Source organism: Gambusia affinis, linkage group LG19, assembly GCF_019740435.1.
Source record: "Gambusia affinis linkage group LG19, SWU_Gaff_1.0, whole genome shotgun sequence".
NCBI classification, from domain to species: domain Eukaryota; kingdom Metazoa; phylum Chordata; class Actinopteri; order Cyprinodontiformes; family Poeciliidae; genus Gambusia; species Gambusia affinis.
The window spans coordinates 4,807,480-4,828,986 of NC_057886.1; the positions used below are offsets into that span (position 1 = coordinate 4,807,480).

At 42.1% G+C, this 21,507-nt stretch overlaps 2 protein-coding genes across 4 annotated transcripts; both read right to left on the minus strand.

The window, feature by feature from the left end:
- Positions 1–7,061: 7,061 nt before the first annotated feature.
- On the minus strand, positions 7,062–11,508 carry si:dkeyp-69e1.8 (uncharacterized protein LOC100001340 homolog). The gene is made up of 3 exons (XM_044100503.1): positions 11,336–11,508; positions 10,735–10,874; positions 7,062–10,073 (listed from the first exon to the last, which is right to left on the minus strand). Exons 1-3 carry the CDS (start codon positions 11,358–11,360, stop codon positions 9,222–9,224), a joined length of 1,017 nt encoding a protein of 338 aa, XP_043956438.1. The 5' UTR covers positions 11,361–11,508; the 3' UTR covers positions 7,062–9,221.
- A 1,140-nt stretch (positions 11,509–12,648) lies between these two features.
- hmgxb4a (HMG box domain containing 4a) lies at positions 12,649–21,409 on the minus strand. Of its 3 annotated transcripts, none has more exons than XM_044100500.1 (13): positions 21,262–21,409; positions 20,633–20,702; positions 20,362–20,492; positions 20,202–20,277; positions 18,394–18,990; positions 17,327–17,530; positions 16,711–16,886; positions 16,535–16,616; positions 16,377–16,441; positions 16,063–16,159; positions 14,770–14,933; positions 14,549–14,671; positions 12,649–13,259 (listed from the first exon to the last, which is right to left on the minus strand). In XM_044100500.1, exons 1-13 carry the CDS (start codon positions 21,292–21,294, stop codon positions 13,215–13,217), a joined length of 1,863 nt encoding a protein of 620 aa, XP_043956435.1. In that variant the 5' UTR covers positions 21,295–21,409; the 3' UTR covers positions 12,649–13,214. The 3 variants fall into 3 exon arrangements, with proteins under 3 accessions (XP_043956435.1, XP_043956437.1, XP_043956436.1); XM_044100502.1 differs by having other exon boundaries at positions 20,810–21,408; XM_044100501.1 differs by having other exon boundaries at positions 20,633–20,721; positions 20,810–21,408.
- Positions 21,410–21,507: the final 98 nt, after the last annotated feature.

Consider the following 21,507-nt stretch of genomic DNA (forward strand, 5'->3'; position numbering starts at 1 on the left):
CGCACCCTCTGTTTGCTCAAGGTTTTGTGCGAGTGGAGAGTGTTTTGGGTTTGGCACCGCTTAAAAAAGATACTACAATAACAGGCTCTTGAGCAGGAGTTATTATGTGCTTGGGTGAGAGTGGGAGCTCGTGTTGCAGGGATGGAGTGTTGGCTGCTTCCCAGCATTGTTTGGGGCTTGTTAGTCGCCGCTTACCATAAAGGGTTCCCTAAGTCTAGTTCCTATTTAGAAACTGCTTTTTGCTGCGTCACTCTTAGAAGTGGTGTCACGGGTCAGCTCCGCCAGCTCTCCTGGCAGAAGATGTGTCGGCACTGTGGATCCGTGAAAACAAGCGAGCGTAGTAGAAGATCAGTTCCAGGTTGACTGCATGTGCGCAAGTTTGCCGTATTCTTGTGCAAGATGTATCTCTAATCTTCCCGCGTGTCTGTCTCCGCCTCTGGTCTGGTACGGGCCTCTATTAGAAGCACGCCGATCCGCATCAGAAGCTGCGTGACGGCGTATGGACCTGAGTGACGTCTGATGTATGTGGAACTCCTCTTTGCGTCTCTCATTCATGTGGCGAGGGCAGGATTAAGACTTGATCCAGCCAAGGAGCAAGACCCGGGTCAGGTCTGTCTTGAGTTAAGCCCTGTGTTGCAGCAGGAATAATACGTCCTCCCCCTCCCTAAAAAACCCCTATAAAACTACTGAGGGCAGTGTGTCTGCATGTGTGTGTTTGTTTGCGAAACCAAACCGCCAGTCTGGTGTCCTTTACAGAGATGCAGTGGTCTCTGTTGATGGTTCAAACACAGCTCAGGGCCCCCAGCTTCAAAAGGCGCCCCAATCATCGCACCCACTTACAGCCAACGGCGCATGTCACTTAATGTGGACCACGCTATTCATCAATTATGGTGAGCTCAGGGGGCCGTCCAGCGCCCGCACCGCAGCTCCACAAGGAGAGAGTTGTCTCCTGCTCTGACTGAAGCCCCTCCTCCCCCTCTCCTGGAGACCTCAAAGCCCATCTGTCGCAGGAGGTGCACCATGAGGCAGCTAACTCCTCTGAGCTGACACAGTAATAGAGCTCGAGCTTTCCCTGTTTCTTTCATGCTGCGTTATCTCACCGCAACTCAGAAAAGATTGGGCCTCTTTTTAAATATAGCCTCCTGCAGAGAGCATTAAGCAGCGTGATAGTGCACTTTATCCCCTCTTAATGTGATTGTCATCCCTTATGCGCATCATGCAGATCCCTCTACATTTTCATGCCATTGCTTTGAAGTAGCCTGGTAAAAAGCAACTTCTTGATCTGCGCTATTTGCTTCATCCAGAGTGTCTGGACTCTTGGCTATTGAGAAATGATTGCTTCCTGAAGCCGTGCAGTCTTCTGAAGTTTTACATTTTACCAAGTCGCTAACGTTTGGCCATGACATATGTGTGTGAAAGAATAGACATTAGACATAATTACAACTCCCTCTTTTAATTTATTTAATTTCAATTGAAGACTGTTCTGTGTTGCATGAAAATTATTCATCAAGCTGCATTTCCGCTATTGAGACTGAGGGCGGCAGTAAGCATGTAGTTGCAGCAGTTTGCCTACAGAGGGCATATCGAACAAAGTGAGTAGTCCCGACTCAGCAAGCCAATAGCTGTTGATCAATGGCTGTTGATCAATTTCCGTTGAGCAACAGCCATTGTTGCTCTCATAACTGTCTGCAGACAGTTGTCTGCAATAAAGAAACCCGCAAATTGACACTGGTCCATTATTTACTGTGCAACATTCGTAATGCACCAGTTTGAGGCTGTGCAGCTCACCGGAAATTGCCTGCACTGTGAAGAGAGAAGTGTTGAGCTGAACCGAGAGACTGCTAATGTAAGTTCAATATTTGGAAGCGTGGCCATCACGGTCAGAATGATTTTGCTAATGTTCTCCGCTGCCATTGCTAAAAAGGCAGACTAAAACAGCACAGAAAATCAGAGAGACAGCTAGCTCAATTTGCGGCAGCTAGTAATGGCACCTCCAGTGGCTGGTGGCTGGTTTGCGTAAACGCGTCAGTGATATTGCCTGTTAGTAAATAATTATTTTTGAAATTATGATATTGATTATTAAATCCGTTTAAGACCTGTAATATTTTGACTGTATTTACTTGATGGAAAGTGGAAGTTTCCGGTGGCCGCCATGGCTTCGGTAGCAGCTGACGGCAATAAATTTGGCAATGAAATTTAATGGCAGTGAAGTGATTCTGGCTCAAATTTTTTTTTTTTAATAAGGCGTTACAAGCAGCATGTAGAAAAATCAGATTAAGACTCTGTGGCCTTTAACAGGCTCTTGCTATGGAAAATAAAAATATCATTATTTGAACCTCTTTTTATTCTGGTTAATTTTAAAATGTGTTTGAAGCATTTCGACGTGACAAAAAACAAAAAAGTAGAAGAAATCTATAACGTGGGCAAGTACTTTTTCACGGCATCATATAATTTAATGACCTAATCCTCGTCCTCCTCCTCCGTGTTTATCAGAGTTTGAATTTATTTACTGTCATCCAATTCATGCATGTTACTATGATGTGTGTATTATTGGAGCCCAACTATCCAAGTGACAGGACGTTCGTTCAAGGGAAGATTAATGACAAAGATGTGGCGGCCATACTTTCTTTTGAAACAAACACGATGGCGGCGGCGAGTACAAACATCAACAACCAGACTCCTCGACATTATCCAAGTCTATTCTCTCTCGCCAGCCTCTGTTCAGAAGGAGATGTGCTCACTAACATCTGGATCTGCCTCAGGCGCAAGTCATGGACGTTTGTGGTCAGCGCTCGAGTCGAGCCTCTCCCATTTCTTTAAGCTCTTCAGCTGCAGTTACAGAAGACGCTGTGTTTCTGACGAGTGTGTCATAAACACAGCAGCTCTGTGGGATTTCACATCCATATTGTCTGGAGGGATTTTCAACTCTTTCCTGTTTATGCTTGCACCTTGTCAGTGGAGACTCTAATCCTGCCAATACCAAGTCCCAGCCTGATACTTCATTAATATCAGGAGTTTGAAAAGTCGGTAGCTTTGAAGTCCAGTAAAATATCAGATAACAGTCTTTACTAAAAAGCTCATTGTGTTCAACCTTAACTTGTCAATTTGGAAGAAGCCGTTACTCAAAAGACAAGAGAAAGATTTCAATCTGTAGATGTTAGAAAATGATTCAAATCAATTTGAATTATAAATTGAGCTTAATGTACTGTTGCAGAGCCAGGAAACAGTACATTTCCTGGAAATGAGATTGAACTGAAATGACTTATACAAAGATGTACATTTTTGGATATAGTTTGATGAAACTAAAACTAAAGTTTCCAAAATGATTGTCGTTATATTTGAAAGCATAAACTTAACTATGCAACACCATCCAAACTGTGAAGTACGGGGGTGGGAACCTCATTCTGTGGGAGTTTTACTGGAGAAGGGACTGGTGCACTTCACAAAGCAGGTGTCATTAAGAGGAAATAAACATAATGTTGAAATGTGAAAGTTATATTTTAAGACCTTATGTGGGGCATAAAGGACTGGGACAAACTAGTGAAAGGAGGCACAAAACATTCGACCAAAGTCAGATCATTCAAAAGCAATGCTACCAAAATGCAATTTAGGAAAAAATAACATTTCTCTCAATATTCTCAGACTGGGGAACAATTTAGGAAATCCTATCTAGTCTAAAACACAAAACCTTTATTGAGAACTAGTGTCGGTCTTCAAGAAATTCTTAATGTTCAACAGCATTGTTAGCTGCGGGGCTAAGCTAACGTAAGATGTTAATTCTGTTTTGATCGGATCTGCTGATAATTCAGCGTATAGCAGAAATCATGTTCGGCCAAATAAAACTCAAATCTTATCATGACTTCCACTCATTCTTCTTTGCATTTTATTAGCTAATCATAAAGCCATTTTAGTTTCGTGGAGCTTTTTTTTGCGGCTTGTTTTTTTTTCAGATAGAGTTAACTGTATATGCGCAGTGAACAGTTTCTGTCTAGATAAAAGCATAAAAACAAGCATAAATTAGTGACATTATTCATCTGTAGACGTCGGGTACATGCTGCATTTATGAAGCCATCAGCATCAACATGTGAGATAAATCCAGTTTGCAGCTGGACCAAGTTTCTGAACATAATATTTAGATCCTTTCGCACACACTTTGCACTCCTTTTCGTGCAGAATTAAAGGAAACTCTCAGATGTCGGACTTTAACTTATGTCACATCCTGTGTAAATCTGTTGCAAAGTATGCGCTGGATACACAGGATGGGGGAATAAGCTGCTTCATAAACAACACACACACCGCCGCTCACACTGGGAGGGCGCTTAAATACAGCACTAATAGGAAAAAGATGAGAGGGATCGCAGAGAGCGCTCCAGGAGAGGAAGAGGAGGAGGAGGAGGAGGAGAGCGATGTCGGCTCACACCAACAGCTCCGGGATCAGATAAACAATTTCCCAAAAGTTGTCTATTATCACTGCTGGGTTTCATTTTTGTCCTCTTCCACTTGTGTGATTTTTAAAATACTTTGACTAAATTTACACTTGCGTGCAATAAATGTAGTTCAGAAAGTTAAAAACTTTATTATCGCTAAAAACGATTCCAACCAAAGTGGAGGCTTGAGAAAACTCTGTAGGCTATTTGTGTTTGCGTGTGTAGATGGGAAAATCAAGATTTATGAGCCCTCGCATTACAATTTGTGACAAAAACATACAACTATCTATCCACATACTTGCTTTGATTCTCAATCAACATTGTCTTGTGTTGTATTAACTTTATATTCTAATTTGCTATTAAAAAGTTCTTCAACCTGTATGTCCATCGACACCAATGAACATCCTGGCGCCATGTTTAATTTTTAACAGGAAATTGTTGGTTGTTTTGATGCAATTTGATTGGTCGATGTAGGTTTTAGCCTTGCACTACACCGCCCCCTATGGGAGTGGCATGTTTAAAGCAACCCTCAGGGGCAGGTTTGTGCAGGTTCATGTGGATGAAAACTTTTCTAAAATCCCAGTTTAACGATTTTTTAACTTTTTTTTTTTTTTACAACATAGAGGAGACGTTAGTTTTTATAAAGGCCCAACTACTTGGGTACAAAACGTGACATTTTGTACCCATTATGACTAATAATATACTTTCGCTTATTCAGATTTGTGTCTGTCAATTTCAATTTTTAAGTCTTACCGCAAATTCTTAGTTGCATTTAGGTCTTGATTTGATTTTATCTAAAGTTTAAATGTGCGGTATATCAGCATTAACATAATTTTTTGCCAGCGTTTTAAATTTTTCTGAATTCAATCCTCCATAATAGCACTTGATAGTTTAGGCCCAAACTGTTGCTTTTTGATTTATGTTATTAAATAAGCAAATTTCAGCAGCTTTTCTGTGTATTAAAGAAGAAACATTGTTCAGTCATTTTTTTTCTTTTCTTGTCATTCAGTCACAAACTATATGCTTTTTTTTCATAACAATATTGCATTAATCTAATGTTCTGTGCAAGAAAAGTCACACCTCTCTTTGTAAAAGTATTTTTCTTTGCCCTACAGCCAAATCTTAGCTACAAATGTTGCTTCTTCAACAATAATGAAATGTTATTAAATAGATGATTTCAGAGTGTAAGTGTGCGCTGGATTTTATCTTGGGGCATCAAAGTAAAGAGGGCTGAGCACAGATACATGCTCACTTAGGCTAATTTAAAGGCACTACTTTCTGTTCCCTTTAAATTTCTCTACAGCTGCTCTTATTTTCAATGCATTTTTTTTGTGGCTCTATTTAAAAAAGAAAAATCTCTCATGCTTATGCTTTTAGTTGCTTCTCTATCCAAACTCAACCTTTCAGTCAAATACAAAGAGAAACATCAGAACAGTGTGCCAGCCTCATCCCCGTCGCAGTGATACAGTAACATTTCTGTGGAACAGCAATTCAGAACCGCCTGGCGCGCCTCGGGAAAAAGTGTGTCATCATGTTTGTTTCTTTCCCTACGCTTTGCTGTCTGCGCAATAATAAAATTAAAAAATAAAAAATAAAAAAAATACCGCGGTGGCCGACATCTCCCGCCGGACGAGCCCGCGCGCAAAAACACCGAGCAAAAATCGGGGAACCGTGGCGCGAGTGAGAGGAAGAGGAGGAGGAGGAAGTTATATGGTGTGAGTTAATGCTCGCTCCCTCGAGTGTTTGTGCAGATTTCGGCTCCGATTATGTACACAAACACAAATTAAGTCATAGCCCTCATCCCTGGTGGGTTCCTGTGTCCCAGAGGTGCCGCTGGCAGCCGGCCTTCATTTCTGCTACTTTCCCCTTTACAAACAAAAAACCTCCAATGATCCCGACTCCGTCTCTCTTTCTCTCTCTCCATCTTCTTCCTGATGTGCATCTGCTCAGACTGAATATTTGGACAGGTGTTCTCTCATATACGTTCACTTCAAGAGGTTCTGGTTCGGTTCGCTTGCAAGGGAAAACAAAGCAGTGGATCCTGACGGGTATGGACTCTGCTGCACGTGTAATCCCCGACAATAAAAAACTGTTTAGCACCAATTTTCCTTTACTTTTAAGACATTCTCTCTTCTCCCTCCCGCCACCCAGCCCCGCTGCAGACAAGAGGAGGCCACATCTGGAAGACAGATGTATTCCCATTCACTCACTCACTCTCTCTTTCTCCCATCCCTCCCCTCCCCTCCCCTCCCTCTGCCTCCGCTCTCTTTTCTGGGGGGGAAACATGAGAGCTGAGCTAATTCTCTCCCTCCCGCCCGGACCGGACCACCCACATTCGGAAACGCCTAGCTGTTCTTGAGGCGGAGGCCGCCCGGCAGCTCGCAGAGGCCCCGGGCGAACAAGAAAGATGTAAAGGACGGCTTGTGACGGAGGGTTTTTAGCAGAGTATCAATTACGTCAGTGTCAAGGCTGTAAGTCATCGCGGTGGAAGAGGGAGAGAGTCTGGGAGGCAGCAGGGATACTTTTAGTTTGGCGCTGCTAGCTGTGTTTGTACATATATGATGGGTTTTTTCTTAAAACGTACAACCTGATAAAAAGAAAAGAAAGAAATCAAAGGTAACCACAGAGTCATAGTCGAGTTGTTAAAACAGCAGCTTTTTATTTGCTTGGTAAGTAGTAAACAATCACAGTGAACGCACACGTAAAGATCAACGCCGCCATCTTGTGGATCATTCTTGGTATCGCCTCCTAATGAAGGCGTCGGTTTCAATGTGCCCTAAACAGTACGACGGCGTGTTAGACCCACTGCAGACACAAAAATGGAGTCAATTTCCGCCAGAAAATTTAGAAATTTGGAGAAAAATCTCAGAACTTTCCTTAAAAAAATAAAAAATAAATAAAATAAAATAAAAACTTGGGACATTTCTGTGCTCCAAATGTCAAACATTTTCAACTTGTCGACTTTTGGAGCTCAAAGATGTCAATTTTTCTAGAAAATTTCTGAGGCCAATTTTAAAACTTTTTTTTTTTGCCGAAGATTTGCTACTTTCCCTTCTCTATCTGGAATAGCGCCAATGTGTGAATGTATAGCGAAGCATTCATTTACGTAGAACATTTTTTTCCATGCTTCAACCACTGTCTAAATTGCAGAGGGATGTAGATTGTAACTTTCTCACTATAAGGAATATCAAAACCTACTCAAAGTTGAGGCAGAATAATAACAAAGGGGTTGAATACTTTTCTCAAGTGAACAGAGAGTGTTTGAACAGCAGTAAACAAAGCAGTTTAAGGCACAGCAGTTGAGAAAAATTAGTGATATTTGGGCAAATTATAGCCAAAAATAACTTCCAGTATGTGATCTTTTCGTCCAGCCCAGTTTCAACGTATGTGTTTATTATTCCTAAACTAACAGCAAAACAGCAAATATCATCCCATCTGAGCTTAGCTGTAAGGATGAAATGACATCTTTAATAGATGCAAACATCCTGAGCAGAAACGAACAGCTGGGAATGTACCAGGAGAAGACGTTCTTTTATCTAGATGTCTTCTGTTTAAATTTGATTTTTGACAGTCAGTATTTACAGAAATAAATTTAGGATGCGTACTTCGAAGGGTTCTGGGTCATAGTGAGAAAAACCCTAAGAGAAATGTAGCTCTGAATGGGAATGAGGATTTTTTCCCCCAGGTTTAATACCAGCAGTCTGTCAAACAAAGACGTTATTTTAAACAATGAACTGCAGTGGGATTTGTTTAAAGCTAAATTGTTCGCTGGGTTGACAGTGATTGGGGTTGAAACATACTAAAGTATTTCGTAAATATGAACTAGTATCTTGTCACATCTCCACAAAAGCAGCTGAGTTATAAATAACCAAGAGTGACGATACTTGGTTCGCTTATTTTCTGAAGATATTGATGCAAATGGCGCCTCATAGAAAGAATTCAGACCTCCAGAACTTTTCCACATCGTCACGTTGCGAAAAAGGTCGGCGACAAGTCAGAAAACTGCGATCAGTGCACCGCTACCGATCACCCACAATTAAGGATATTCATGCATCTTACTGTCCACTGATCTGTCATCAAGCTGGAAAATTGGCTGTTCAAAGGCGTTGAGTCTCCAGATGTCGAGACTTTTTATGATTTGCAGCTACATTCCTTAACACAGTTGTCCCCGTTTGGATTCCCAGTCCCAAGATCCCCGTCTGTCCAGGTACTAATTAATAAAGGCCTCCTGTGCCACCAAACCCAAACCATGACACCTCTAACCATAATCTGATGTGAAACTAGATTTTAGATCATATTTATGCAGAAACCCCTTTTCACGCGTCCCTGTGAAGCCGAGTCTTTTAACACGTGTTGCCCAGCAACACAGAGCTACAAATAACTGAACTGCCAAAACGCTCAATCTAACCAAGAATGTTTGGTTTAGTTTCTAGTCCAAATATCTTAATACGCTTGAAATAAGACAAGACTAAATTCCAAGTACGTTTTCGGCAAGATGCGGTTTGTTTTAAGCCAATAGTTTTTTAATATTGTTGAAAAGAACCAGTTCCACTGGCAGATTATTTCACTAATAAGACAATTTCCCCATGTTAGAAGTGACACAATGTGCAAGTGGAACTAGAACTGTTCATCACCTTTAAGAAATTATTGACTTAAAAAAAACTTTTATATATTGATACTAAGTTACTTGCAAGTTCATTTTGTTTTATTTCAAGTAAGATTTTGTGTTTTTGCAGTTCAGCTATTTGTACCTCTGTTAGCAGGGAATTTGCATATTTGTTTTAAAAGTGCTCCTCATTTAGTTTTTTCTGTTTTCCTTCTGCTCACTTCGGTAGCCACTGACCCCACAGTGGCCCCCACCGTGCCGCCCATGGGCCCCCCAACGAACAGGCCCACCAGGGACCCGAGCAGAGCCTCCACTCTCACCAGACTGGACAGCCACCTGACCCAGTCCACCAGCTTCTCCCATAAGCCCCGCAGAAGCGACGGAGGGGCAGAGGAGGGCGAGACGCTCTTCCCATCAGAGGGGAAAATATCATCCAGATTCAAATCGAAATCGCCGGCGCTCCTCTCCGCCTCTTCTCTGACCGCTTCCATTCCTTCCTCCATCACTTCCTGTTGCGAGTTCGAAGCCGAAGAGTTGGCGCTCCGCTGCAGGATGATCTCCGTCTGCCGCTGCCTCACCCGGTCCTCGGCCTCCCGGTACAGAGGGCAGCTCAGGTGTTTGCCTCCGTTCTCCTTCACCACCTGCTCCACCTTCTCCAGCAGCTCCTCCACGGCCCGGCCCTCCTCCGCCGCTCCGCCGCCGCTCTCCAGCGTGTGGTAGCGGTCGCCACACCTCTCCACCAGCTGCTGGAGGTCTTTGCGCCACGTGACGACGTACTGCTCCAGGGTCTCGTCCTCTCCCAGCTCCTCCGTGTGCGTGAAGAGGACGACGGTGTGTCCGCTGACGGCGGCGGGGCCGAACAGCTTCGCCAGGGCGTCTAGCGCCATCGACTCATCGCGAGCGGGCTCGTTCAACGGGACGCAGAGCAGGAAGGCGTGGGGCCCGGGGCTGGACGAGGCAATGAGGGAGGAAATGTGGGTCTTACGCTCGTCTGGGCTGCAGGCGGAGTCGTACCAGGCTGGACTGGAGACCACAACGACCTACGGGGAGGCAGAGAGAGAGAGAGAGTGGCAGCACGGTGGTTCTGCAGCTAAACAGCAGGCAGTTATATGGGAGTCATAGTTATGTCCCGGCAATAAGCTACATTACCAGGACATTAAAATATCCCAGTAAAATATGCAGTGTTTTATTGGGATATTAGGAAACAAATACAGACCACACTACAAAAACAATATTTCACCAAACAATTTCAGTCTGGTTTCTGGTGCAAATATTTTCTAGGCAAAAGAATAATGTAAAAGTATCTTTTCGGCAAGATACAGGAGCTCATTTTGAGTCAATAGTTCTTGAATATAAATAAAACAGTTGCAGTACAGAGGTCTACAAAAAGAAGACTGTATTGCACTAAAAGTGAAAGAGCTGGCTATGCCAAAAATATCGATACCAAGTCTGTATCAGTATCGAATCGATACTGGCTTGATAGGATCAATACTTTAGCTTCAGATTCTCTCATGAAATTTTATGTTATTTCTGTAAGAGTTTCTCGACTCTCCTATAAATAAAAATTTGATTTGGCAACAAAATTTATGTTTGGACTTTATTTAGAATACAATGTACACAAATACGCAGTACTGCACACCTCCACTAAAAATATCTACATACAAGTCTTTAAAATATGAAATTGTCTCCATTCAGTCCTACCTGCCTGCCAGCAGCTTCTCCTCTGTGTTTGGTACATTCCTGAGCTTCGGCGTCCCGCTGGCTCTCTTCCAGGCCCAGGATGGAGCAGACTGCGGTTCTGTTCCCCGGCTTGATCGGGCCCAGAACCACCAGCCTCAGCTCTGCAAAGAAATGGCCGACACCCACGTTTTATTATAACGCTGTTTATGATAAGAGCATGAGCTCTTATTAAGTTTCTCTTGACTCACTTTGACCGAATTGCCACATGCAGGCCGACAATAACACAAGACAATCTGTTGTTTATCTTTGCGCTGGGTGTGTTTCTATATAGTGTGCGTGTGTGTGTGCGCGTGCGTGCGTGCGTGTGTGTGTGTGTGTGTGTGTGTGTGTGTGCGTGCGCGTGTCAACAACTCGTCTGCTCAGAATGACGCTGAATTTTCCAAGAAGTGGCAGCGTCCTTTGCAAGGCGCCCTCTTGTCTCGTCAAGTATCGCAAAAACACCGAAAACACGCAGCGCGAGCTACAGCAAGCCGCGCCCACCGCCTCACTCTTCCGCTGTTGTTATTATTCATATATTTCACTGCTACAGCACCGTCTGAAACGGCAGGGCGCTCTGCCTTACCGGATTGTGTTCCGGATGCTGCCATCTCTGCTCCTCCTCGCCGCTGTGCCAGCGTTGGATCACACTTCCTGATTCCTGCCTGCTGACTCAGCCTGGACTCCAGAAATGAGCAGCAGCTCCATCCAGGGGAGGCGCCAGAGCTCTGCTCAAATAAACCTGAATATGACCGCAAAGTTCGGTTATTTTAGTGATTCCGTTCGAAATGTGAAACTATACGTACATTTGTATCCAGGCAAAGAAAAAGCTAGCATGGGGCCTTGAGCAGAATTTGATCCGGGTAGGACCACCTTCCTTCCCCCCAACTTCAAGATTTACCCAAGATTTAATTGGCGATTATTATCTGTGATAGATTGGGGAAAACATCACTTTAACGTAAGAAATGTATGACGGTCTATTAGGGCCATAAAACATCAGGGGAAAATGTAAATTCTGCCAAAAAACTCAAATTTTGAAATTAATTTCAGAAATGTTCAAGAAAATTTTTTTGGGAAATTTCTGAGCTGGAAAAGTGAAAAAAGAAAAAAAATTGCTTGGAAAAAAGAATTATAAATTAATTTCAGAAAATTTCTAGAAAATACTTGGAAATTGGTGAGATTCAAAACGCCAGAATTTGCCACTTTTAGAAACTTGATTTTCTAAAAGTCCAACCTTTTTCCCTTTTGAAACTCAGGAATTTCCAAGCTCTTATTAGGAGACCTCAGATTCATCTCAAAATGTTCGTTTTTGTCTCACAAATTTTGGACTTTTCAAACTCAATAACATCCTTGTTTTTTATAGAAGTTTCTGGTATTAGTCTGAGGTTTTTCCCCCCCCCTCTGTCAACAATGACCCTAATATGTCATCATAGAAATGTGAGACCATATCTATTTTTTATGAATAAAAGTTTCTTTTTATTTAAATGCTTGTAATAATGTAGTCAAATCATATTTTTGAGTAAGTTTATATATTTAAATGACTGTTAGATGAGCATATATTGGATATCAGTCGGAGAATCGAGATATGAAATCGTATCATGACAGACTTCTGTGATTTTGAGATCGTCTAAACAAATGAATATTTTTATATAGACAAATTTGTACTAAAAGCTAAAGTTTTCATTAGTCTTATTTAATATCAATAATTTTCAAAGAAATCAAAGTTTGAGTTTTTATCAGCTTTAGGCCATAATCATCAAAATGAGCAGCAATAAACAATATGCATTACTCTGCACAATAAATATGAATATCCTGGAAAATATATTTTTTTTTAATATGTTTTGCATATTTTGATCTCTGGACAGTATTTCAAAAGTAAGCGACTCAAAAACATCCCTGTGTCACTGAAACAGTTTAATGTTGCTCAGTTTTAAACTGAAAACGCTGGAGGAGCTCTTCACTTGGGTGAAGTTGCACCAAGAGTTGCGTTTTTGTCCAACATTTCCTCAAAACACAGTGAAAACCTAAAAGCTGCACACACTTTTAAAATGACATCAGTATAAAACAAGTACTTTAAACACAGTCACTATTCACACGTGGGAAATATTTCCTAGTGAGGAGCAGATAACACACAATAAAATTTTTACACGAATAAGTAAGAAAAAAAAAAAGAAAAAAACACAATCATACAACTGGAATCCTATTACGATGAGAAAATGCTCCCTTTCATTCCACACAACACGTTTCATTCAAGCTCTCATAAAACCGACAGCAAAACATGTACAATAAAAAGGTCTTGTTTAAAAACAGCATTTACAAAATTAGGAGACATCGTCTAAAAAAATACTCTTTTAAAAACACGTCGAAACTAGAAATATCTAGATTTCCCGATGCCAAGCAGTGGCTTAAGTTAAACTTTGAGGGTTTCTACAGGACCGGAGTCCGGCTGCTCCGGTTCTGGACCCTCACAGTCCGGGCATGATGTAGGCGATGTTGTCCAAGGTGTTTGACTGACAGGGGGTGGAGAGAAGAAGAAAAGAGTTTAGAAAGCAGAACACTTATATTTATCAACCTTAAATCTGACACCCCTAAATAAAATCTAGTCCTACCAAGTGCCTTAAGGAATCATCTAATTACTAAACAGAAAAACTCCAGACACAATATCTAATTTTGAAAGTATTGTGATAAATGATAATATTGTCGATTTGAGACCCATTTTCAACAAACATAATGATGTAATGGCACTGGGATTTAGAAAAAGAGAAATTCCATGACTTTTCCATGAGTCTCCATGACCTTCGATATAATTTTCCATGACCCATGTACGACAGGTTCAGAAAGAAAAGTGTATGACTGAGAAACCAACCCCACCAGGTTGGACTACAGTAAACATGTAAAAGTGTAGTGCAGGCAGATATTGAGGAAACATAAATGGCAGGTATGAATTGAAAAATGTCAATATATTGACTGAGGAATCATATGATGGTAATGCCGATACATAAACAAGAACACGTTGAAGTAATGAAAACACAAGATGGTACATGTATGTAGAAGTTTGCTTTTACAAAAGTTGAGAACAGACACATAGTTTATGTAAATTAATATTCTTTTCTGTGTTCTGTTCTTGGGGTTAAATCAGAAAGATTTGATCATTTTGGTTATAAAAATAGGGAGTAAATTATGCATCACCAGTCACAATTTGACATAGTTGCCATTGCCAATAGGGGGCAGTATCGCTCCACCAATGATAAAGATGACCGTTGCCAGTTGCTAAGACGGATGTTTGCTTCTAATTGAGTTATTTTGTGTTGCAGAATAAAAGACGCTGCTGTTACACACCAAACGACGTCTCTGCGTCTCCGATTCAGGATGCTGGTGACGCTCCGTGACGCGTGAAGCTAAGAAGCTTCTCCGTCTGAGAGCATTTAGTTTTATCGGTTCACAACACGTAACAGCTGCACAGGAGCACACACACACCGCAACACCACTAGTCTTCTTCAACCGGAGGTTCATTTGACAATTAAATATATATGTATAGATATATGTGTGGGCTTGGGCGCGGGATACAAGTGCTGCTGGATAGAAATACTGGAGCGGATTAAGTGGTGGCGCAGAGAGTTTCCATCCTAGATTTTGGATGAAGGCTGATATAATCTGATACTCGCTTTTTGGTTGATATCGGAACAATTTCCGTTATCGGATAAGGACGCCCCTATGCATATACGCACGTGAACTAAATAAATCGAATAAATAAACCGAATATTCATTATTTTAAATAAATAAATAAAAAAATTCTTACCAGGACGTTTCGGGGGCATCCGTTTAGCTGCGGTATCTGCGCTGTGAGGCACGTCAACGGGCCGAGCGCGCACAAGATGGAGTCCAGCAGAACGGACAAACTCCCAGACACTGCCACCATCCCCTACAAACAACACACCGTCACTCACAGGCTTTATTGGTCTCCAATTGCGCGTTTAGATTTTTCTTCCATGGTTAATAATTTGCGACCCGGAAGCTCACCTCTGTTTCTTGCAGCCGATGGCCGATGAGCGACAGGGACTCCCCCAGCAGCTGCAGGTGAGCCGCCGCGTCGATGGGGTCGACGTCTGGCACCCGGGCCGGGGACAGCGACATGGTACCGGGCGCCCTGGTTGGCGACACCAGCCCCGCCGCCGTTCCTACGACTGACGGCGAAAACCGCAACTTAGACACAAGAGCAACTAGATCGCACAGTGAGGAAGAAAAACAGAAATGCATTTCCTGCATAGATGTAGCAGGAATGCTACAGGCTGGATGTCTCTGCTGAAACAAAAAGAAATATTAGAAAAGCAAAAATCTGCTTGAAAAACAGCTTGAGCAGATTGGATTAACAGGTTTAGATGTCAACAAAGTACCAGTAACCTTTTAATCAAACTGACTAAGAAGCGGGTCCAGAAGATGTTTGTACGCTCAAAGAGGAAACTTCTTGTTTTCACCATTCTTGTTCTAAAGCACCAAGCATGGTTGTTCCAGGTCTTTGGACCCGTTTCATTGAGACTTTAAAGCCAAAATTACAAATTTCTCCTCATTGTTCCACTGACAAAACTAATGTAATGTCTTACAGCCAGGTGTCTCATGTTGGAAACACTCTGAACTGAAGCAAAAACAGAAAAAAACTAAACAAAAACATAAAAAGAACAAGTGGATAAATACTCCAAAATTAGAAAAGTTGAAAATAGCAGAAATGAAAGCTGGAAGAAAGAGCGGAGTCTTTTACAGAATTTCTGCAGGTTTCACCAACACAAGTTAAGACTTTTTAAGACCATTAAGAATGAAATTTAAGCCAGAAATGTATAAATGATAATTGGGTATTTTATAAAGCAGTCAACAGCGAAGACCAACACTGTCCAGCCAGCTGGTGACAAATTTACACTTTGACCATGATAGATGTACTAAAGCTAGCTAGCTAGTAAGGGTATATTAGCAGCTAGTTAGCGGTAGCCACACCTACCTCGAGTCATAGAAAGAAATTATCATCTATACACAAGATAATTACAGACAGAAAAGTCCCATAAGAATAAAATAACATGAGATTAAATAGTTCGGCTACGACTAAATTTAAGACCTGTAATTACGTACTTAAGGCCAACTTGCACAAATTTAAGACATTTTAAGACTTTAACTTTAGATGAGTGCATTTAAGAGTTTTTAAGGATGCACTGACACTTTGTTTTTTAACTATTTGAATAGTTGAAACAGCCCCAAAAATGGCAGAAGCTACAGAATATTTAGCAGCATCCCCCCCGTTAGCTATCAGGCAAAGCGCCCAGGTACCTTTGGTTTTGCTGTCGCTGGAGGACTTCTGCTTCACAGTGGTGGCCTCGGCTTTGTTCTGTTTGTGTTGCAGATACTGGGCCTTCTGCCTCCACACCTGAGAATGAAGCAGAACCGGGAAACAGTCCGTCAGAATTCAGGACCGACCCACATTTCCCCAGATTTCACTCACCCGTTTTAAAAAAACAGACATCATTCATTTATGGCATTGAAATGAAACTTTGAAACTAAATATTTAAATCGAACAGTTAATTAATACTTGTCCAGACCTGAAAAATGCTTCAGTTTACCTCACATTACGTTCAAAAACTCACTAGTTTGTCTTTCTCGGGCATTGCCTTCCACACCTCTGCCAGCTTCTTGCTCAGTTCTCCAAAATCTGCAGACACACACACACACACACACACACACACACACAGCGTTGCTACGAGAGCTTTAGGTCAACATGAGCGAATAATGTTCGCTAACCCACCTAAACCTGGATGCTCTGCATTTATGTTCACCCTGTACTCTTTACAAAACACCTGATACGCTGTTGTTGTCTTCTTCTTGGTCTACAAGAGGGGAAAAAATAACAAAGGGACCAATAAGAGGACAGGAAGCTGAAAAAAAAAAAACAACCCTAAGAAATAAAAACTGAAATGAAACCTTTTCTTTCTCCTTCTCGTGTTTGTCTCTGTCTTTGTCCTCTTTCTTCTTCTTCTTTTCCGTCGTTCCGTCATGGCCTTGGTGGTGGGGAGTGACGGGTTTGCTCATGGCATACATTGGCCCGACGGCACTATGGCTGACAGTGGGATGGGAGTGACTGTGGCTTCTTGACGATTCTGGGGGAAATGGCACAAAGAGGAAGACATGACAGGGCTTTAAGACGGACCACATCTCACACTTTTCTTTTTCCTTTTGGTCAGCCATGAAGTATGAATGTTTATCAAGCGTTTCCATAGCAAACAGTAACCAGGGCAGCTGCAGTCAGATAGGAAAGTATTGCGTTTTGTTGCTCTGCTGCATTTGCATCAGAACTGAGAAGATATTCCAGGACAGGAAGTGATTCACAGGATTGAGTGTTTTTGAGCGTTTGCTCACCTGTCAATGTCTTTCCTAGTAGCTGCCATTTCTTACCATAGCTGGTCAATGTTTAACACTGGAATGCTGTACATGACGTCACTTATGGCTGTTTTTATTGGTGGAATGGAGGCATTCCAGCATGAGAAACGTGAGACACAATCACAAAATCAGAAACAGAGAGAGTGAACAGAGGACTCACCTCCAAAACTTTTGCTGTGCTTCTTGTCCTTCCCACTTTTGTCCTTATCTCTGTCCTTCTCCTTGTCTTTCTTCTTCTTGCTCTTCTTGCTCTTCTTCTTCTTTTTGGACATGTGCGTATATGAATCGTCTATGATCAGTTCCCCAGCCTCCAGTTCTCCACCAGATGAAGAGCTGTCGTCTCCCACGCCTCCTCCGTAATGACCTGATGAGGAGAGGAATCAGCATTTAGAAGAAAACTAAATATAGCAACGACTGCATACCGCAGACTAGATGGAGCAGATTTGAGTTAATATCATATCTGGGACGCGCCGATCTGCTTTTTTCCATTTCCGATACCCGATATCTGAGGTTTGGTATCAGCCAATTCCGATACAATACAGAATTTGGTGCTGAATTGACTTAAAACGTTTCTTTTTATAAACACCAAGATAAATGTACTGAATAACACATTTATTTGATGACTCTGCACCAGTACAGTTAGGAGTACAATAGCTAATGTAAAAAATAAATAAATAACAAAACTGATGAAAACAATGTTGACCATTTTGGTGAAACATCAAAAATAAAACTACCACAAACCTTCTTCAAATTGTTCAGAAAGTATGATTAGGAATTCTAAATATGATGTAAAATAAATAATAAACTGTAGAATTAGCCTGAAGAGCAAAGATGAAAATCTTTCAGTGTCTAGAGATTCGATTCTGATTTTTGGGGTCATGACTTCATAGTGAAATCATTTCTCTATTGAAACGGTCTTGCCTGAAAAGAGGAAACTACAGTGTAAACAGAACATTTAAACCAAAGTTCTGCACCGTAATACAAGCAGCAAATACGTTCGACTTAAACGTATTTTGAAATCGATTCTGGAGGATTCTGAATCAAATCAGAATTTCCAAGATAAGGAATTACGATTCTTTATAGAATTAATTTGTTTTGCACCTGGACTCTCTGGAGCTGCCCATGGTTCAGGCTCATTGCTGTGCAATTTGTTCCCAACATGCAGACCGATGCAGGTATTACTCTGAGATCGGTAAATCTGGAAACATTTACGTTTTGTTTTTTTACCTTCCACCTCCACCTCTTTCCCCACCACGGGCAGCGGCTCTCTGCTCTGCGCCGCCTTCTTCTTGGGCGACTTGGACGGCTGCATCCTGTCTCTGTCCTTCTCCTTCTTCACGCTGACCTTGGACGGGTGCGGCGTCACCGGGAAGCTCTCGGGCTCCTCCTTCTCCGGCGACATGATGAGCTTCATCTTCAGCCCGTCGGCCTCGCGCAGCGTCAGCGGCTCCTCTTTGGGAGCGCCGCCGTGGAACAGGGACGACTTGGAGGAGGAGGAGGACGAGGAAGAGGAGTGCTTCTTGAACGACGACGACAGAGACATGGGGCGGGAGTGCGACGAAGAGTGGCTCCCTTTGCTTCCGCCGCCGCCGCTGCCCTCGCGTTTGCGGTCCTTGGAGGAATGCGAGGAGAACGTCGGGTAGGAGGGCTTCTTGTGCAGGTGGGGGCTGGGGTCGGAGCCCGTCGCCATGGGGGAGGTGATGGCCTGCAGGAGGCCCATCGCCGTGTCCGCCGGGTGCGACGAGGACGGGGAGGAAAGAGGCGGAGAGCGCTCTACTGACTTGTGCTTCTTCTTATGAGGAGGCGGGCCTAAACCGTCGTGATCTGACGGAGACGATGGAATGACAGTTATTCAAGACACTTGCAAAAGTGAATCATTATTTTGTGTTTTCCAGCCACATAATGTCGTTTCCCAGCACAATCAAGTAACTATGGTAACGTCAGTTGTAAAAAAAAAAAAATGCTATTCCTTATCAAATATGACCTAAAAGAATTTTGACTTTGTAATTTAAACACCTTGAAATTGGGCCTCTGTCTCTTTAAGAAGCTCCTGCTCTTTCTGAAACTCCACCTTCAGGAAGTCGTCACGACACGGCTCCTCTTTTAACCCGTTAAGGTTTTAACCAGCGCTGCACCAAAATGTAGACATTATAAGAAGATCGGAAACGGCAGGAGGAACTTCGTCCTGGAAGGCGGAGCCAGAACCACCCGGGTGTTTTGCACAGCTAAATGGTTGCCATGGAAAATAAAAGGATTTCTCATTCAAGGCAGCCCCCCTTTAGCCTGTTTTTGTGAGGGAATAACATCATAACATAACATAAAGCTCAAAAAATTGGTTTTACACAATACTGCCCCTTTAATTATCACATAAAACCACAAAAGTATTCACACTGATGAATAATACCAGTTGGTTGCCTTACAAAATCAAAGTTTAATGTCGCTTTGGAGGGAAATTTATATATAGATATATTAACACAAAATAGTGCATAATTGTGGGGATTGATGAAAATCATACATAGCTTTCTTTCTTTTTTTTTTTACCAATAAAAATCTAAAAAGTGCTGCACCCTTTAGAAGTTACTACGGTGATGGCAGTAGCATGCTGTGGGGACGCTGACAGAAGAAAAACTAAACATTCCGCATTTTCCAGTCTATAAGTCACACTTTTGTCACAGTTTGGCTGAAAAAAATGACTTATATGATTTGTTTTCCTCTTCATGAGGCTTTTTTTTTTGACTGATGTGACTTATAGTCTGGAAAATACTGTAATTTTAATTAGACGTAAGATAATATAGCAGAAATTCTCAACCGCCCTAAACACACAACCAAGGCTACAATCAGAGGATTTAGATGGTAATGAGCATGTGTTGGAATGGCCCAGTCAAAGTCCTAAATCCCTAAATCCAATTAAAATCTACGTGAGGTTCAAAGAGGCCTTCAAGTCATTTTGCATGAGCTTGTATCATTTTGCAAACCAGAAAGCAATAAATAAAATAAAATAAAAATCCTTATTTATCAAAGTTTTAGCCTCTCACCTCGGTAATAGTGGTCGTCACTGTGCTTCTTCTTCTTCTTGTGCAGATCTCCTCCCAGCATGAAAAGCTCTGAATCCTAATTTGAACAAATGCAACACATTTTACACCACTGTAATCAGCATTAGCATTGACTTACAGTGTGTGAAGACAAATCCCATACTTTTGGGCGTTTCTTGGAGGACTTTCGTACTTCTGCAGCGATCTCTTCTTCCTCTCGTAACAGATCCTTGTAGGATCTCCTCTTCTCCCTCTGACTCCGTCCAGCAACGAGGCCCCCGTCTGCCCCCATCTCTAAAATATGACATTTGTCCAAAAATGCTTTAGAAAAGGCAGAATTCCCATCATTGCTTAAGACATTCTTCTACAGCATGATGCTGCTGCCATTACATCTGAAACACAATGGGGAGTGACATAACCAATAATTTCTTTACCCTTTAACTCCTCATATGCCATGGCTTCCTCTTGGTCAGCTCTTTTTCTTGTTTTGGGATGTAGGCAGCCCTGAAATTAGCATAAGGTCCTGTCAAACAAACAAAAAAGATGGAGCCCAAAGTCAACTTAAAGAACAAGTGAGACCAGTTCAGAGTGGAAAAAGGTTCTCTCATTACCTTGCGTGAATTCTAGACAGACTCCAACCAGGACGATCAGGGAAACAGACTCAAAGTGCGACTAACTGCGGAAAATTATTAGCATTGGGATTGTAAATGAAACGTCCGTCATTCATTAAGCCGGTAACGAACTGTGAGCTAAACTAATTCCCGCCTCCTTTCGTTAAGATACACAAACACACCCCCTTCCTTTTCACTTAGACTCTCCACAGCCAGCGCATTCCAGTCTTGCGTCTCTCTGCGCCAGTTTGCAGCCAACTGACCGCTGAAGGCGACTCAGGAAACACTGAGGCTTTGCCTAAAAGCTAGGCCGTACTCGCTGGAAAGTGGACTACAAAACGGGGCGGACATGCATTCACCCCTTTTATGCTTTTATAATCTGTTGCTCAGTAATATATGTACATTACAAGCGCTGAAACGTGAAAAAACCCGCGTTTGTTCAATTTTACTACCTCAATGGAGACCTCCAATTTACGCGGGTCCATTCGCCATCTTTATTGTTGGCAAAACAATTCGTCTGAAAGAGGCGTGGCTTTTGCTGACGCAGCCAATAAGCGTGGGAGAAAAGTGAAACTTTTACATTTACGTCCGCTAATGTTCCGTTGCTACTTTTTGACAGTAATGAGTGACACCGTAGTGTTTTCGTTTATTACCCCGGCAACAAAATATTCTCAGATGAATATCAGTTTGAATAAAGC

Bases quoted from the DNA above. Each gene is read 5' to 3' on its own strand.
- hmgxb4a (XM_044100500.1), bottom strand. From the start codon at position 21,294: ATGGACCCGCGTAAATTGGAGGTCTCCATTGAG. The intron at 20,703-21,261 runs GTAGTAAAATTG...TGCTAATTTCAG, and splicing joins AATTGGAGGTCTCCATTGAG to GGCTGCCTACATCCCAAAAC. The intron at 16,617-16,710 runs GTTTCATTTCAG...CCCCTCTTGTAG, and splicing joins ACGAGAAGGAGAAAGAAAAG to ACCAAGAAGAAGACAACAAC.
- si:dkeyp-69e1.8 (XM_044100503.1), bottom strand. From the start codon at position 11,360: ATGGCAGCATCCGGAACACAATCCG. The intron at 10,875-11,335 runs GTAAGGCAGAGC...ATTTCTTTGCAG, and splicing joins AGCATCCGGAACACAATCCG to AGCTGAGGCTGGTGGTTCTG. The intron at 10,074-10,734 runs GTAGGACTGAAT...GCCTCCCCGTAG, and splicing joins GAGAAGCTGCTGGCAGGCAG to GTCGTTGTGGTCTCCAGTCC.